The sequence below is a fragment of the Mugil cephalus genome, chromosome 8, assembly GCF_022458985.1.
Source record: "Mugil cephalus isolate CIBA_MC_2020 chromosome 8, CIBA_Mcephalus_1.1, whole genome shotgun sequence".
Taxonomy (NCBI): domain Eukaryota; kingdom Metazoa; phylum Chordata; class Actinopteri; order Mugiliformes; family Mugilidae; genus Mugil; species Mugil cephalus.
The window spans coordinates 1-17500 of NC_061777.1; the positions used below are offsets into that span (position 1 = coordinate 1).

At 45.4% G+C, this 17500-nt stretch overlaps 3 protein-coding genes across 6 annotated transcripts in view; 2 read left to right on the forward strand and 1 right to left on the reverse strand.

The window, feature by feature from the left end:
• Positions 1 to 5: 5 nt before the first annotated feature.
• On the forward strand, positions 6 to 692 carry LOC125012000 (myosin light chain 4-like; the record flags this gene model as incomplete). The annotated part of the gene is made up of 1 exon (XM_047591589.1): positions 6 to 692. A coding segment is annotated over one exon (474 nt), but the record flags the coding sequence as incomplete, so codon positions are not given.
• Positions 638 to 10248, reverse strand: LOC125012543 (regulator of G-protein signaling 3-like). Of its 3 annotated transcripts, none has more exons than XM_047592538.1 (17): positions 9816 to 10248; positions 7289 to 7370; positions 6810 to 6915; positions 6633 to 6729; positions 6331 to 6561; positions 6110 to 6146; positions 5815 to 6035; positions 5580 to 5663; positions 5098 to 5209; positions 4845 to 5014; positions 4293 to 4698; positions 3994 to 4199; positions 3748 to 3797; positions 3594 to 3677; positions 3333 to 3388; positions 3078 to 3244; positions 638 to 3008 (listed from the first exon to the last, which is right to left on the reverse strand). In XM_047592538.1, the coding sequence occupies exons 1-17, from the start codon at positions 10044 to 10046 to the stop codon at positions 2805 to 2807; spliced, it is 2544 nt and encodes an 847-aa protein (XP_047448494.1). In that variant the 5' UTR covers positions 10047 to 10248; the 3' UTR covers positions 638 to 2804. The 3 variants fall into 3 exon arrangements, with proteins under 3 accessions (XP_047448494.1, XP_047448493.1, XP_047448495.1); XM_047592537.1 differs by having other exon boundaries at positions 3327 to 3388; XM_047592539.1 differs by lacking the exon at positions 9816 to 10248 and adding an exon at positions 8501 to 8875 and having other exon boundaries at positions 3327 to 3388.
• A 594-nt stretch (positions 10249 to 10842) lies between these two features.
• Positions 10843 to 17500, forward strand: part of LOC125012883 (fibrinogen C domain-containing protein 1-like) — a 12013-nt gene continuing 5355 nt past the window's right edge. Inside the window, exons 1-2 of one of the 2 annotated variants that reach the window (XM_047593087.1) lie at positions 10843 to 11065; positions 16398 to 16476. In XM_047593087.1, the coding sequence (XP_047449043.1) occupies positions 16399 to 16476 (78 nt within the window). In that variant the 5' untranslated portion in view covers positions 10843 to 11065; position 16398. The remainder of the gene's footprint in view (positions 11066 to 16397; positions 16477 to 17500) is intronic. The other variant, XM_047593088.1, reaches the window with a different exon arrangement.

Sequence of the window (17500 nt, forward strand, 5' to 3'; positions counted from 1 at the left end):
TGGACCTGAAGAGCGTGGTGGTGGAGTTCAGTCCAGACCAGATCGAAGAGTTCAGGGACGCTTTCACATTGTTTGACGAGACGCCCGCCGGTGAGATGAAGATCACCTTCGCTCAGTGTGGAGACGTCATGCGAGCGCTGGGACACAACCCCACCAACGAGGAGGTGCTGAAGCTGCTGGGGAGGCCGAAGGCCGAGGAGATGAACGTCAAGCTGCTGGACTTCGACAGCTTCCTGCCCATGCTGCAGCACGTGGCCCGCTCCAAGGAGCAGGGTAACTTCGAAGACTTCGTGGAGGGTCTGAGGGTTTTCGACAAGGAGGGCAACGGCACCGTGATGGGGGCGGAGCTCCGCCACGTCCTCGCCACGCTGGGAGAGAAGATGACGGAGGACGAGGTGGATCGACTGATGGTGGGACAGGAGGACGCCAACGGCCACATCAACTACACCGAGTTTGTCAAGCACATCCTGGCCGGGTAGAAACAGACTCAGACTCCTGCTTCAGGTTTTATTAAACATGTCCTCACCGGCTCCAACAGGAATCAGTTAATAAATGAGGACAATGTGTTAAATCAGGATAAACGATCAGCTGTGAACAGAGGGGAGGCGTCCACGTATTTAAGATCATAAAAGTCACGGTTGTGGTTTCATTGTCCAACTACAGATTAAAGTTCTGGTCCTTTAAAAGAGTGACTGACATGTTTTGGTGTCTCCTGTGTCTCTGATAAACATCTAAGTTTGTACTGACTAATTTAAACATGTTGTAATGAAGAAAACTTCCACCAGCCTGGATTAAAGCCGACAGTCAGACTAGTGTCACTGGCGCCACCTGGTGGCATCTGGAGCACAGTGTGATGTGACTGAATAAAGAGGTCTAACAGATGTGTTTAAATCTAAAGATGAGGCAGAGTTCCAGATGTTAAACCACTAATTATATATGAATGCTGTGGGGCCTGACTGATGAAGTAAAAAACAGAACCACAACTAAAACACGTCTCATTTTTTTTCTAGAACATATCTGACATGTTTGTTTTATTTTTCACTAAACTGGAACCCTTTTAATGTCGTAATGTTGTCCTTGTGGAAACAGCTGGACATGTCCACCAGGGGGCAGATGAGGGTCAGATTGGAGCCGAACTGGAACTGAAAACTATTCAGGTCATATCCCAGAATGCACTGGGACAAGGGACTGAGAGCTTCCAAGTCCTATCAAATGTCACTAGGTTGATGGAAATGAGACGGAATCCAGTACCCAGGCCACAAACAATGAAGGAAAGAACCAGTAGCTGATTGGCATTTAGTCCAAAATAAAGACAAGGCTGTGTATATTCTATGTTGGGCCTCTGGCTTAATATATGTGACATTTTAAATGGTCTGTCCCAGGCAGAGTTAGTTACTTAAACCGGGTGGCTCGGCCAGTTAGCTCATTCCATCAATGGAACCCAAACCAGCCTCGCATGAACTTGTCTACGACAGGAAAGGATCTTATTCAGCTTTTTGATAAGGATTTAAGTTCAGTGTTTTTGATCAGGATTCTGTAGGAGAGATGACAGCCCATCGGGGAATTCCCTCAGATTAGACAAAATAAAGCTCCTTACTTGTCTGAATGTGAAGAAATCAGCATTGGTCTGCCCATGCTTAATTGTTATCTGCTGGAATGTGGTAAGTGAGCTCTCATGGACCAGATCTCCAACCACTTTAATAGCTTTATTATACCAGTCTGCAAGGCCGGCTTAAAGGCCTGCAGGACAGTCAAGATTATCATGGATTGGAAAGAAAAAAAGAATGAAAAACAATTGTGTCCTTCTAATTTTGTGACTCTATGCCAGAAGTTAACCATATTACATAAAATGATGTTATAGATTCTCCCATCTAAAGAAGGTGATTCACAACTGAGCCAGACAGAATTATGGATTTTTAAGGCCCTGCTGCTAAGGTGCTGCTGACCCTCCCTAACAGGGAGACAGAAAAAGTTGTATCTGAGTCCAGAAAGACTGATACCTGATACTGGAACATCCTCCATCCTGCACTGACATAAACCCCATGACCCCATAAACCAGTCCAGATCATAGCCTCCAGGACCATTTACATATGATCCCAACATGGAAATTAAGGCCATCCAACATGAGTCCTTCTGGTCACGTAGAACCAGGTAGAACTCAGGTAGAACCAATCTTTGAGTTCCACCGAGTCTGCTGCAAATAAAACCCAGAAGAAGAAGCGTACGTGGAAGATCTTTTATTGTGAAACAGTTTCAGAGCCACATGTTTGCTAATGAATAAAAACAAGATGTGATCATTGTTAAACGTTCCTCGTTTTAAACCAGCTGGTTAAAGGCTCTTTACACTCTAGGTGGTTTGTTGTTAGCATACTAGCATTAGCCAAGTCCCAATAAACATAAGGAGCTTGAAGAGTTTGATGTCAACATATGTGAAGCTGATGTATATTGGCTGATTTTATTTATTTATTATATTTTTCTCAGGATGTCTGTTTTTTTTAATCTGTTTTAATCTTGTTTTTTTCTACATTTAGATTTTGAATCTGTATGTGTGAGAGAGAAAAACATTTTTTTAAATCTTTCTGTTTTCTGTGAACATACAGGGAAATTGACAATAAAGAAATCTTGAATCTAACATGCTGACGGTTCTAGGTTTCAGTCTGTGTCAGAATCACTGAAACATAAAAGCTTTAATAAGAAAACAGGTCTGAGCAGCTGGAGACTACGTTTTCCATAAATCTTTCTGTCTTTGATGGCCAGCCAATCAGAGGCCTATCCGCTAATAGACTCCACCCCCCTACTCCTCTTCATTCTGGATCGGCCCACTCTGTGCCTGGCGGTGGTCTGTGATTGGCCAGTTGACTGTAGAGGCGGGACTTCAGGAATCGTGGGTAACTGTCCGACTCCATCAGCCCAAAAACCTGATCCTGGGCTAACTGGAAGGAGGCGGGGCTTACACCACGACGCAGGCTCTGATTGGTCAACTCTCTAACAGACGAGTCCACGTTGACCTGTAGACAGAGAGCAACTGTGTCACATGACCAATGGACCAATCAGAGGACAGAGAGGCTGACACCTACCTGTCTGGACGCGGTGGTAGAAATAAACTCGTCATAGATTTTCTCAGCACTGGACGACATCTTACTGAATGGACGGGTTCTTTTAAATCTCTCCACAGCCAACCAGAAGTCTAGGTTATCCTCGCAGAACTCTGACCTCAGGAAGTGACGGAACGCCACAAGGCCATCTGACCAATCAGAGATAGACAGAGCACAGTGAGGCCCTGCCCCTGACACCCTATTAGATAAAGAGAATGTGATGACTCTTACACTGACTGGTCAGAAGAACCTTCAGACTCTCTGTCCACCGCAGAACCTCCGCCACAGATGGCCTGGAGATCAGTTGGATCCAGAACCAGAACAAACAAATAGAAGCAGAAGAACATTATTCAACTAAAAGAACCAAAGGAACATTATTCAACTAAAAGAACCAGAGGAACATGATTCAACTAGAAAAATCAGAGGAACATGATTGAACAAGAAGAACCAGAGGAACATGATTCAACAAAGAGAACCAGGGGAACATGATTTTCCTACCGGCTGTTTCTCAGAGCTTTCTCCAGACTGTTGCCATGGATACTGGTTCTGTTATTCCATCGGAGACTCTGGACGTCGGCAGCTCTGAGGCGAGAAAGAGTCAGAACAAACAAACAAACAGACAAACAAACAAACAACGTGTCTGTTTACTTACAGGTTCTTCCTCTTCTTCTTTTTCCTCTGACGGTTTCTGGACTCTCCACCCTGAAACAACACAGTCACAGGATTTATCAGGTCTGAACTGGTCTCAACTGGTCTGAACAGTTCTGGACTGGTCTGAACAGGTCTCAACAGGTCTAGACTGGTCTGAACCGTTCTAGACTGGTCTGATCTGGTCTGGTCCGATCTGGTGTGTTACCATCAGTGTTTCCTGCTCCATCAACAAACCAGAACCATCTACCTTGGTGCCACTGAGCAGCAGCATCATGTGGTGCAGAGACCCCCCTGCTCTGGTCAGCTGTTCCTTCAGAGTCTGGGGGGAGGGGGGACAGGAAGGGCGGTCTAAGGAAGTCTGGCGGGTCAGGTGGTGGATAGTGCTGTCAGACAGGAACCGGAGCCATCGAGGTTCTTGAAGTAAAGAACCTTCAGAGAGTGAGCGACGCAGAACTGAAATGAATCAGAACCAACCAAAGCCAATCAGAATCAACCAGAACCAACCAATCAGAACCAATCATTTTCCAGTCCTCTGATCTAACTGACCTGCCGGCCTGTAGGTGGACATCAAACCTTCCTCTTCGTTGTCATCACTCTCCTCCTCTTCCTTCGCCTTTAAGGGGGCGGGGCTAAGCAGGTGACCACGCCCCCCGGGCCCTCGTACAATCTCTGATGTCTCGGAGGCACTTTCCCCCTCTCCCTGCTGCCTCTCCTCCTCTTCCTCCTCCATCCAAATAGGACTCCTGTGGGTGGGGGAGGAAGGGGAAGGTGGGGTGAGGAACTGAGGGGGGGAGGTGACAATACTGGAAGGAGGTGTGGAGAAGGAGTATGAAGGCATACAGGAGAAATGGGGAGGTGGAGCAGTGGAGGAGGAGTAATGAGAGGAGGGATGGTAGAGGAGGTCCGATGAACGAAGGGAGAGGAGGCTGAAATCTGAGGGGAGGTCTGAGAGCTGGTGGAGGGGAGGAGAAAGGAGGAGGGGGAGGAGTTAAAGTATTAATGACCACCCTCTGGTGGACAAACGAACAACATGAAACAAACTGTATGAAGAGGAGCAACTGATCCCTGAAGGGTCAAGTTCTGGGTCAGGTTTGGTACCTGGTTGTGGTGTCTCGTCTCCTTGGCAACCAGCTGTAGTTGTATGTTGTCATGGAGACAGAGGCTGACTCTGACCTTCTGCTCAATGCTGAACGCCTCCAAACTGAACACGAAGCGCCAGCGGCTCTGAACGCACCTCAGCACGAAGATGTGGAGCGGCTCAGACGACCCTGAACGCAGCATGAGACCCTCAGACCCACAACAGCACAACGACAGGGTGGGGGTGAGGGTGAGGGAGGGCAGGGGTACCTACTATCTCTGAGCTGGAGTGCGTTCAGGTGCAGCGGACTCTGGAGGACGTTGCAGCTTCCAGCTCCGTCATCTCTGGTGAGAAGCAGCAGGTCGTTGTAGATCAACACCGTCACCTGGAGAGAAAACTGATCCTGGTTCAGGTTCCACCAACACCCCCTCTACCCCACCTCCACTACCATATTGGAGCTAAACCAGGACAGATTTCCAGTGTTTAAATATGGTCTTGATGATCCAGCTCTGATGCTGACAATAAACAGAACCCTAAACCTGAACTAAAGAACTCTTTGTGGACTTCAGGAGGAAACACAGACTGATCCGACCCTCTTTTCACCAAGTGCATGTAGAGGGTTGACACTGCCTTTAAGTTCCTGGGAACCCTGATCTCAGACCACCTCCCCTGGACTGCCAGAGGCACAGCAAGGATTCCACTTCCTGGAGGAAGCTGGGGAGACATCGAGTGGTCTGGTTCGGTGGAGCTGATACCTGTGTGGGTAGCAGGTGGTCCTGGTGTAGAACCATCTCCTCAGACATCAACAGGGTTCTATCTGGACTGCAGAGATCTAGAGGCTGAAACACAGACATGGATTGGTTGTTATGGGGTTCAGGCTTAAGCCTCAGTTGGGTTAGGTTCAAATCTGCTCACAGAGAGGTGGTTCTAGTTCTAGAACAAGGAGGTTCTGAGGCAGATGTGGACCTAAGCCCAGTTTAGAGTTCTGACCTGGACGAAGACAGGGAAGATGAGACTCTTTGGAGTCAGAGTGTTGTGGGTTCCATATCCAGAACCGGGGAGATGCGACTGAACGATGGTGCAGTTCTGGTAGTTGCCGTAGTTACCAGGCGGGGATGACGGGAACGTGGTAGAGGTGTGGTGGGGTGACCCAGTTCTAGGGTCATGGACGATGTTCTGACCTCTACTGGGATCAGTCTGGTATAGACGACCTGGAGTACCGACACATTCAATCAGTTCATGATCATCAGTACTCAGGTCAGAGGTAGGGCGAGAACCAACTTACCAATGGTTCCACTCCCATCACGGTAAACCGGCAGCAGCTGAAACGGAACAGACGGAGAACACTTCATTAACCCTAGCCCAGGAAAATCAGGGTTCTAACAAATAAAACATCCGGGTTCTAACACTGAAACATCAGGACATTATGGCTCAGGTAAACGTGGGCTCTGGGTTCTTCCTGTCTCATCATAGAACCTGGTCTCAGGTTCTGCCCTGTTGACTCACCTGCTCCTCGGGACTAACAGCTGACAGGATGATGTAATTTTCTCCATTTGATGATGTCACACGGGTTCCTTTGAGGGTGGTGGTGTGAGGAGAGAACACCTCCTCCTCTTCTTTCTCTTCCTCGTCCTCCTCATCCTCCTCGTCCTTCTTCCAGTTTCTCCACAGAGAACCCAGATGGCCCAAACTGGACCGGATCCTGTCTCCAGACTTGGTTCGGGAGGGGTGAGACCTCTAGGAGACAGATGGACATGTTCTAGTCCAGACCCAGGATCAAGACAGAAGTTAGCTTCAGGTAAACTCACCGCGGTTCGTACTGGTGGGCGGAGCCAGGCGTCACATCCTGACCTGAGCTCAGGGGAACCTCTCCACACCACCAAGATGATCTGAGACGGACAACCCCTGCACAGAGACCTGGTTTCAGACTGAAACTGAACAGAGAGTAAAACAGTTTGTGTGTTTAGGGGGGGGGGGGGGTCTACCTGATGGCGTGGGCGAGGTCGACACACTTCCAGGTTTCTACAGGAAGTCCATTCAGCTGCAGGACAGAGTCCCCCTGACGGAGTCCAGACTGGTGAGCTGGACCTCCTACGAACAGAGACCACCAACCAGATCAGGCCAAGAAGTCACATGAGTGATGTTTGTTTGAAGGGTTTCAGGTTTTACAACCAGGTCCCCATGTCCCCATGTCCTCAGACAATGGACTTGTCTCTGTCCTTGATCTGTTAGATCTCAGAGCTGCATTTGAATCTTTAAATTCTTCTACTGATACTGAAGTTATTCGTGGAGTTCCTCAAGGTTCTGTGCTCGAACCAGTACTCTTCACATTCTACATGATTCACTCAGGAAACATGAAAATGAACATGTGAGGTTAATGAATAATTATACGAATTAAATTCTACCTTAACCAACAGGAACAGGTTGGTAACTTTAATATAATATTTAAGGTCTTGGTTCTTACTGGGATCCACGTCCTGGACTCGGACCGGACAGTCAGAGCAGATGGTGAATCCAAAACCATCTCTTCCTCGACCGATGCTCACCTGCAGAAAGACAGAGGACATCAGCGTAGACAAGTTCAATCAGCGGACCAGTAGGGAGGGTCCAAACACATCCTCCATGTCCTCCATGTCCTCTACGTCCTTTACATCCTCTATGCCCTCTATGTCTGAGAGTGAGTCCAGGATGTTTCCCGTCCTCGTCTCTCAGCTGTTTCCATGACAACAGACAAAGTAAAGGTCGACTCCTCCATAAAAGAAGTTAATGTCCCTGAGTTTGGACTGACAGGCTGATATTAAACCTCCTGCAGGGACAAACCCAGGGAGACAAACTGTTTGACTTTCTCAGACAGGACAGCTCACCCTCCCTGCTTCTGGTTCCTCCACAACTTTATGCTAAGCTAAGCTAATAGCATCGGCAGGACACATAACCGGGTCATGTTGTAGAACCAGACAGAACCATCTGGACCGACAGCAGAAACAAGAAACACATTTGGAACCATTGAAAACATTAATGAAACATCAGGAGAGTCCAGATCAACCCGACTGGTTCTGGAGTGTAGATCCAGAGATGTAGACTAGTCTCCAGCACCAGACCTCATCCTCTGACGGGTTGAAACACAGATTTTATTTCTTGTCACTTTCTATGAAGAACAAAAAACAAACAAAAAAAAAAACAAAACAAACAAAACAAAAAACAACCAACATCAGAGATTAAGCTAAAGGCCTCTCTCACATTGGCTGATGTTCATGTTGATGAATCCACTCAACAACCAAAGACACTGCTCTCTGTCCACAAAGAACATTTGGGACAATGTTTAGTGGACAGATGAGACCAGAGTAGAATAGTTTGGTTTAAATGTTTGGAGATGAACCAACACTGCATTCCAGCATCAGAACCTCATCCCTCCATGAAACATGGGGGCGCTAATGTCCTGGTTTGGGCCTGTTCTGCTGCATCTGCTCATCATTGATGGACCAATGAACTGTGAATTCTACCAGTGAACTCTGAAAGAAAATGTCAGGACATGAGTCCATGAGCTGAATGTGAAGAGAAACTGGGTCATGGAGGAAGACAAGGAGCCCAAGAACACCAGTGGTTCTCCAGAAGAACCAGATGAATGTTTAGGAACAAGTCAAAGAACGTCAGAGATAAATTTGACTGATGAACAGACCTGAGGCAGGTTCTCTCCGATGCAGACTCGACACAGCCGGTGGATGGTGTGCATGACAGCAGATCAGGATGTCCATTCAAATGCTCTACACCAGGACCAGGACCAGGACCAGGACCAGCTCCACAAACCAGATGTACAGATCCAGATGTGAAAAGCTCAAGGGTCCATATCAAAGAACCAGATCTGGACCAGAACCTAATAATAAATGCACGGCCTGGACTTTAGAACCAGAACCAGGTGAAACCCTCAAGTCTCCACAAAATGAATCCAACACTAGAACCAGAAGAACCAGGACCAGGACCAGGACCGACCGTGAGACCAGAGAGTCGAAGGCTTCGGGTCGACTGGATGTGACTGTGTGTGTGTGTGTGTGTAACTGTGTGTGTAACTGTGTGTGTGTGTGTGGGAACCAACAGACAGAATAATAGCAGGAAACTGTCCAACACACAAAGACACACACTGTGTGTTCCTGTGATAAGACACACACTTCCTGAACAAACACACATTTGCAGTTGTGTCTTTGTGAGGACCATTGGTGTTGGGGGGGCATTTACGCTGCTGATCAACCAGATTCTCCACATTTAGCCCCGCCCCCATAATGTGATTGGCTGGAGCTGAATCAGTTCCCAACAGGCTCCTATTTGACTCTTATTCTTATGTCTCTGTCTGGTTCATATATGTTCAAATAGTCGTGGTCTTGGGAAGCTTGGACAAATCAATTTCCCCGTGGGATCAATGAAGTGATCTTGAATCTTGAATCTTGAATTGAAAGGATCCTGAAAGGTGAAACAACGTTATGGCTCTGTCTACTACTTGTGTGTTAGCTCATGTTCATGTTCACCTCATCTCTTATACCAGTACACATTCCCTGTATTTGAGGGGTAATGTTTATAACTATACTGACCCTGAGATTGTGCAATAACACATAACTTCATTATTTTCATACACTTATATATATTTCCTTATATATTTCTCACTATGTGCAATATTTTTTTCTCTGTAGAGCAACAACTCAGAATTCAGGTTCACTTCACTTGTACATATTGTTATATATGTTTCCTGTATTTTTTACATTCTCTTACTTATTCTGAATGCTCTTTGTTCTAAACACTGTTACACTTTGGGTTGGAGCTGCTGTAACGAAAAGTAATTTTCCCCTGGGATCAATAAAGTGATTCTGATTCTGATTCTGAATAATATATGAAAACAGAAACCAGGAAGTAAAGGAAGTGGTTCTAGGTGAAGATTCAGAACTGATTTTAGACTTTAGGACATCTGACGTCCCTGAACGTCTCATATCTCATTAGTAACTCACCATCAGTGGTTGGATCAAGTCTCTGGACACGTGGCTGGACAACCTAGAGTTGCTATTGCTGGGGTCGGGACTGAGGGACGTGTTGGTCACGTCTTTGAGTCCAGTGCTGGCCTGGGTCTGGTCAGGCTCTGGAGTCCAGTCCGGAGTCCTCCTGAGGTCGGCTGCAAGGAGACAACCACCATCTTCATCATCATCATTAGACCAGGACCAGGCCACGTTCTTCCAGAACATCTGGACCCGTCCAAACCCAGAACAGAACCGAACTGAGATACAGGTCAACACAGCGTTTGTCCCCCAGGAGACACATTCACTCTAACTGTCCATCATGGAATCTTGTGTGTTGGACAAACAACAAAACATCTGAAAAAATCCGAGCAATGTCCTGGAGATGGACCAACACCCCGTCCCCTGTCTTATCCTCTGTCCTGTCCCTGTCCTCCTGGTCGAACGAGTGTCAGATCTCAGAGAGAGAGGCTGAGGGGATCTGAGCTTTTGTGAAGGTCACATGGTTACCGGCCTGCCTCCCATCACCTAGGTAACCATGGGGACTCATGGGTGGGGCGGGTGGGGGTCAACTAGGTAACCATGGGGACCTATTGGGGGATTACTAGCTCTATGCTACACATTAAGACAGTCCCGGACCGGGTCCCAGTCCTGGTCTGAGACCACCTGTGGAGTGTTGGTCAAATCTCAGATTCTGGTGCCGTAACTGATAAGTCATTGACGGACAGACAGGATGTCCTCACTATCTCTCTGTCCTCCGGACATCTGGACCTCAGTTCCAGCTAACTCGAGACACAGCGTCCTCCCCTGGAAGATGAATGGACATCTGAGTCCTGAAGCGATCGAGCTGAGACGGAGGTGGAGCTCGTCCCTGTGATTAACGCTAATGAGGGTCATGTCCTCTCAGGGAAAGAGTCTCAGTCTCAACCCGTCCTACTGCAGAGACATGATGTTGGACTGTTGGACAGATTGGACATGCAGTGGACAGGTTGAACATGTTGAACATGTTGAACATGTGTTGGACATGTTGGACATGTGTTGGACATGTTGGACATGTTGGGCATGTGTTGGACATGTTGGACATGTGGCCACAGACTGAAGCTGATTAACTCTCTCTCTCTCTCTCTCGCTCGCCCTGCAGCAGATGGTCTCTCTCTCTCTGTCTCAGGTTTCCATGACGATGTGTCCTCAGCCGTCGTCCTCCAACATTCAGATTATTAGTTGGTTTGAGCCCGAAGACAAAGCACGTGAGTTCACATCATCATTTTGTCATTTATCACTTTATTAGTTTAAATGTTTATTAGTTTAAATGTTTATTAGTGTAAATGTTTATTAGTTTAATAGTTTATTAGTTTAAATGTTTATTAGTGTAAATGTTTATTGGTGTAAATGTTTATTAGTTTAACAGTTTATTGGACTTAGACTTTGATGATCCACAAGGGAAATGTCTCAGTAGTTTAGCTGCACATAAAAGAAACAGTCTTAAGAACCACAAGTAAAAAGATACATAAAATAAAAATTATTAAAATAAAAAAATAGTGTGAACAAAAAAAATGTACAGGATTATCATGTGAACAAATACTCAAGAAATAGAAGAATATAGAGTGTATGTATTATATTTTGAATATAATTATATTTATATTAGGGCTGTCAAAGTTAACGCGTTAATCGCGATGCAATTAATTAAAAAAACGTTGTTTTTTTGATCACGGGTCATCGCGGCCCAGTTTGTCCTCTAGTAGACCGGAGTGCGGGACCTCCAGTCCAGTAGGTTGTGTTAAGGCACCTTCAAGTTAGTTGCCAACCGTAGAGAAGAAGAAGAAGAATGAGAGCAAAACTTCTTCCATTCAAACCGCCGTCATGGAAAAAAATACCCCTGGGCTTCTGAATGGGGCGTTTCACTTTAAAAACTTTAAGACGGCTCAGTCGACAAAACAAAAGTAATATGCGCCTTCACCGAAGTACTAGCAGCGTGAGCTACCACCTACAAGCAACACATGGCGGCAGTTTTCAGTCCAGGCTGGCAAGCAGCAGATTCGTCAGACCTCTGTGGTTGAGTGTGTGAGTCGTCGCCGACCACCGGACGAAGCAAAGTTAACTACAGCGGTGGCGAAATGGGCGGCAACTGACTGCAGACCGTTGAACATCGTTGAAGATGTGGATCTAAGGGACGTTCTTCGTTTGGCAACTGTTGATCCATCATACACATTACTGTCGCGGGGAACAATTGGTAAACGCATACATGACCTGTATGAGACTGAGAAGGCAAGTAAACTGGAACTCCTGAAAACTGCACATGCTGTCGCATTAACAGGGGATCACTGGACATCAGTGAGCAATAAAAATGATCTTGGAGTAACTGCACACCATATAGACAATGACTGGATATTGCAGTCGTTTGCTTTAACAGTTCAACATACAGGAGAACGACACTTTGCTGAAACATGTACCCAGCATTTCACTGAAGTTGCAGAGAAATGGGATATTGCAAAAAAAGGTGACAACAATTGGCACAGATAGTGCACGGACTATGGTAGCAGCAGTAAGACTGATGCTATATGAACACGTGCGGTACATTGCGCACAGTATACAGAGGTCAATTAAAGTACCGCAAACTGGTTGGACATTTTAAGCACAGTCCAGCTAACGCTGAAGAACTGCGACGCAAACAAGTGGAGAAGGAGCAGAAGGAGGAACCTCTAATCCAAGACGTTTCCACTCTGAGCATGATCACTCGGCTTCACAGAAACAAAGAGCACTCAGAGCTGCACTTAACCTTCATCAGCAGAGGAGCACACGCTGTGCTGACTGATGCCGAATTGGAGAAAATCAACAAGTCTGATTCTCCTGAACCCTGCAGGTATGCTACTTAAAAAATAAAATAAAAACACAGTAACATTTATTCTGAATTTATGTGGTAGACAATACACAGGTGATTCATTATTGTCTCTTTAATCATTTGCAAGTGATTGCGTTATTGCAACAAAATTATGATGCTGTTGTTGTAGTTTAAGCAGTTGTAGTAGTTGAAGGAGTAGATAATGTTGTGGTTCCTGTGTGTGGCTGTAGTAGACCGGACATGTGTGGTGGTAGGAGAAACTGTTGCATTTGATAGTTGTGCATCTATGAATTATTAGCTTATTAGCTCTTAACAATTGCACTATATTTTTCATGGCAGGTACGTGACTGATCTTTTGGGTGGAGAACAGTACATATCCTGTTCTATGGTCCTACCTGCACTGTACCATTTGATGCAGGTGATGAAATCTGATGATGATCCAGCCTATGTGATCCAGTTCAAACAGTCGTTCACAACTGACCTTTCAAAGCGGAAAGAAAGCACCGGTGTCCGATGGTTGAAAGTGGCAACAGTGCTTGACCCCAGATTTAAGGATCTGAAATGCCTTCCCAGATCTGATAGGGAGGAAATCTGGGGGTTCAATAAAGAAGAGATTGCCCTGCAGCCTAACAAAGAAACAACAAATCCAGAACCACCAAAAAAGAAAATGAACCTCCTGTTGGTCGCATCAGATTGAGAAGATAAAGTGGAGGCAGCAGATAGTGCTTGTGTAGATACAGAGCAGAGCCCTGCACCTCTATGGAAACCTGCCCATTGACATGGTGGTCTGAACATGCAGGGGCCTACAAAAGCTTGGCACCTCTCGCACAGAAGACTGTTCTCACTGTCTGGTCACATTGTGCAAAAGAAAAGAGCAACACTGTCCACTGAAAATGTCACCAGACTGCTCTGCCTTGGTAGTTGGCTTAATAAATAGGAGAAAACTTAGCACTAAGAGTTCAGGTTCAGAATCTGATGAGTCTAATGACTGCAGTTTTTCATTCATACTGTCATTAGGCCCTGTTCTGTTTGTCGTTTGTTGTTTACTACCTCTCAGTTTTCAGACCACATTGTTGTGTCATTTTATGTTCTGTGTTTTTGAAAGACAAGTCTACAATGCACTTTTTTATTTGAAAGAAGCAGTAAAAGATAAAATACATTTTTTCTTTGTGTTTATTTGATTCAAACTCTATATTTTTAATATAGAGATTAATCGTGAGTTAACTATGGAAAAATGTGATTAATCGTTTGACAGCCCTAATTTATATTTAAAATATTATATATGTATTATATTTTATTATTTCTGTATAGATGATGATAATGTTAATGGACATGAATAACATGGATTGTTTGTTAGAGTTTCTTTGTCCAGTGTCTTCCTGTCCCTCACTGAGACAAACATCTGCAACTCACTCAGGAACTCGAATCTGTCCAGGAACTAGAGTCTCCTCACAAACTAGAGTCTCCTCAGGAACTAAAATCTACTCAGGAACTAGAGTCTCCTCAGGAACTAGAATCTATCCCTGGAACTAGAGTCTACTCAGGAACTAGAGTCTACTCAGGAACTGGAGTCTCCTCAGGAACTAGAGTCTACTCAGGAACTAGAGTCTCCTCACAAACTAGTCTCCTCACAAACTAGAGTCTACTCTGGAACTAGAGTCTCCTCACAAACTAGTCTCCTCACAAACTAGAGTCTACTCAGGAACTGGAGTCTCCTCACAAACTGGAGTCTCCTCAGGAACTAGAATCTACTCTGGAGCTAGAATCTACTCTGGAACTAGAGTCTCCTCACAAACTAGTCTCCTCACAAACTAGAGTCTCCTCAGGAACTAGAATCTACTCTGGAACTAGAGTCTACTCAGGAACTACAGTCTCCTCACAAACTAGAGTCTCCTCAGGAACTAGAGTCTACTCAGGAACTGGAGTCTCCTCACAAACTAGAGTCTCCTCAGGAACTAGAGTCTACTCAGGAACTAGAGGCTCCTCAGGAACTAGAATCTACTCTGGAATCAGAGTCTTCCCAGGAACTAGAGTCTCCTCACAAACTAGAGTCTCCTCGGGAACTAGAATCTACTTTGGAACTAGAGTCTCCTCACAAACTAGTCTCCTCACAAACTAGAGTCTCCTCAGGAACTAGAGTCTACTCAGGAACTGGAGTCTCCTCACAAACTAGAGTCTCCTCAGGAACTAGAGTCTACTCAGGAACTAGAGGCTCCTCAGGAACTAGAATCTACTCTGGAATCAGAGTCTTCCCAGGAACTAGAGTCTCCTCACAAACTAGAGTCTCCTCGGGAACTAGAATCTACTTTGGAACTAGAGTCTCCTCACAAACTAGTCTCCTCACAAACTAGAGTCTCCTCAGGAACTAGAATCTACTCTGGAACCAGAGTCTTCTCAGTAACTAGCGTCTCCTTGGGAACTAGAGTCTTCTCAGGAACTAGAGTCTCCTCGGGAACTAGAATCTACTCAGGAACTAGAGTCTGTTCAGGAACTAGAATCTCCTCAGGAACTAGAATCTACTCAGGAACTAGAGTCTACTCTGGAACTAGACTCTACTCAGGAACTAGAGCTTTCTCCGGAACTAGAATCTACTCAGGAACTAGAATCTACTAAGGAGCTACAGCTTTCTCCGGAACTAGAATCTACTCTGGAACTAGAGTTTGTTCAGGAACTAGAGTCTCCTCAGGAACTAGAATCTACTCAGGAACTAGAGTCTACTCTGGAACTAGAGTCTCCTCAGGACATAGAATCTACTCAGAAACTAGAGTGTCCTCGGGCATCACTGTTGTCCCTCCAGTCCAGTCTGTTCATGTGGACCCCCAGGTACTTCTAGTGTCTGCTACTTCCACCTCCAGGACTTGGTGTCCTCTTCCTCCTGGAGTCATTAACCAGAGTCAAAGCCTGGCCTGGGAGTCAAAGACCTGGACCCAGAGCTGTACTGGATACCAGAGGTGTAAAGAGTGAACAGACTCCTCAACCCTCTGGAGTCACATGACCAGTTTAAGATGACGTAGCATCAAGATGCTTCTCACTGAGTCTCTGTTTCTACTTTAGTAGAAACTTCAACCTATAGATCAGGTAACTAGTGTTAACTAGTGTTTCTGGACCAAGTAAAACTAGACTGGTTCTGAATAATTGAGTCTTTTTCCTGAATATTGTCGTCATGTTTGGTTCACGGAGGAAAAGGCTAGCAAGAGGAGAGAGCTAGCAAGAGGCCTTTCCTACTGGTGGAAACATGCATCCATCAACCAATCAGGACATGATGTGTCAATGGTTGCTAAGGAACAGGGAGGCTACTGTCTATGGAGACAGGAGACAGTTTAGAGACATTTAGATGGAAATAGTTGTAAATAACTAAATGTGTTGATCAGCTTTAGAAATGTCCAGGTTAGATTTACATTCTAAGTTCTAGAAATGGTTGGTTCAACATGTTTGTGGTTTTCTAACTTGTTCCTCCTGGATCTGATGGTTCTAGTCTGGTTTTAGCTCCAACGTGTTCACACAGTTTGTGAGAATGAAACAAGTAAAGTGACACATGAGAGGTTGAGCTGGAAGAATGAAACCAAACAAGCTGAAGAGTTTTTAACAGGAAGTAGAAAGAGAAAACCAGAAGGAGTAAGACTATAAGACCATTAGACTCTGGACTCCAGAGGGTTAAGAAGGTTCCAGACCTGCCTTAAAGAGGTTCTTTAGATTCTATAGGTTCTACCATTTAAGTGTTGATGTTGTTTGTTTTTCAGGATGATGCTGAATGATCGCTGGACCATCATGAACAACAGCAGTTCAGAGCTCGACAGCAAACGGCCAAAAGCTAGCCAGGTAACCTCTGCTAGTTGTTAGCATCAGTTAGCACCTGACCCTGTACGATCCCAGTGGGGTATCTGATGACTAGTAGTTCATATATGTTTATGGCTCGTATCTTGTTCTTACCATTCGGCTGGCTACTTAGCTTACTTAGTTTTATATGCATAGATGTTTTTGTTAACAGTGCTACACAGGTTTTTATTATTGAGGGGAAACTAAATCCAGATCAGGTTCATCATCAGTTCCTCTAGCCACACCCAGACCTGATTACTACCACACCTGTTCTCACTGTAGAAACCACTTCAATGGGAGTCTGGAAAAGGTTCTAAATCCATTTCTAAAGCTCTGGGACCCCAGAGAACCACAATGAGAACCATTATCCACAAATAGAGGAAACATGGACCAGTGGAGAACCTTCCCAGGAGAGGCTGGACCACCCCAATGACCCCCAGAGCTCAGAGACCACTCATCCAAGAGGTTACAAAAGCAACAACAACATCCAGAGACTTGCAACGTCACTGGGCTCAGTTAAGGTCAAAGTTCAGAAAGAGACTGGACTAACATGGACCTCAAGACCAGAACCACTGATGAGCTACAAGAACAGAAAGACCAGAAAACATCTGGAGGACCCCCCAAAGTCTTTAGGACAGTACTCTGAGGACTGACCAGATACAAGCTGGACTACATTCCATCTGGAGTCAATGACAGCATCAGTAAAACCTGGAGCTGGTAGGGTGGTGGTCTTCAGGACCTGGAACACTTACTGTTATACTACTTTCGCAAAGGCCAATGGAGGTCTGGATTTAGTTTCCCCTCAATAATAAAAACCTGAAAATGAATTTCCCTTATGGGACACTAAAGGCATATCTTTCTATCTTCATTTAAATAAATGCATCATAGTCTTTGACTAATGTTTAAATAAGTCTGATGATATGAAACATTTAAGTGACAAACATGCAAACACATAAGAAATCAGGTTGTAAATGTCTCTGTGTCTTCCCTCCACATTGACTCTGAAGATCTGACCTCGTTAGCTGTT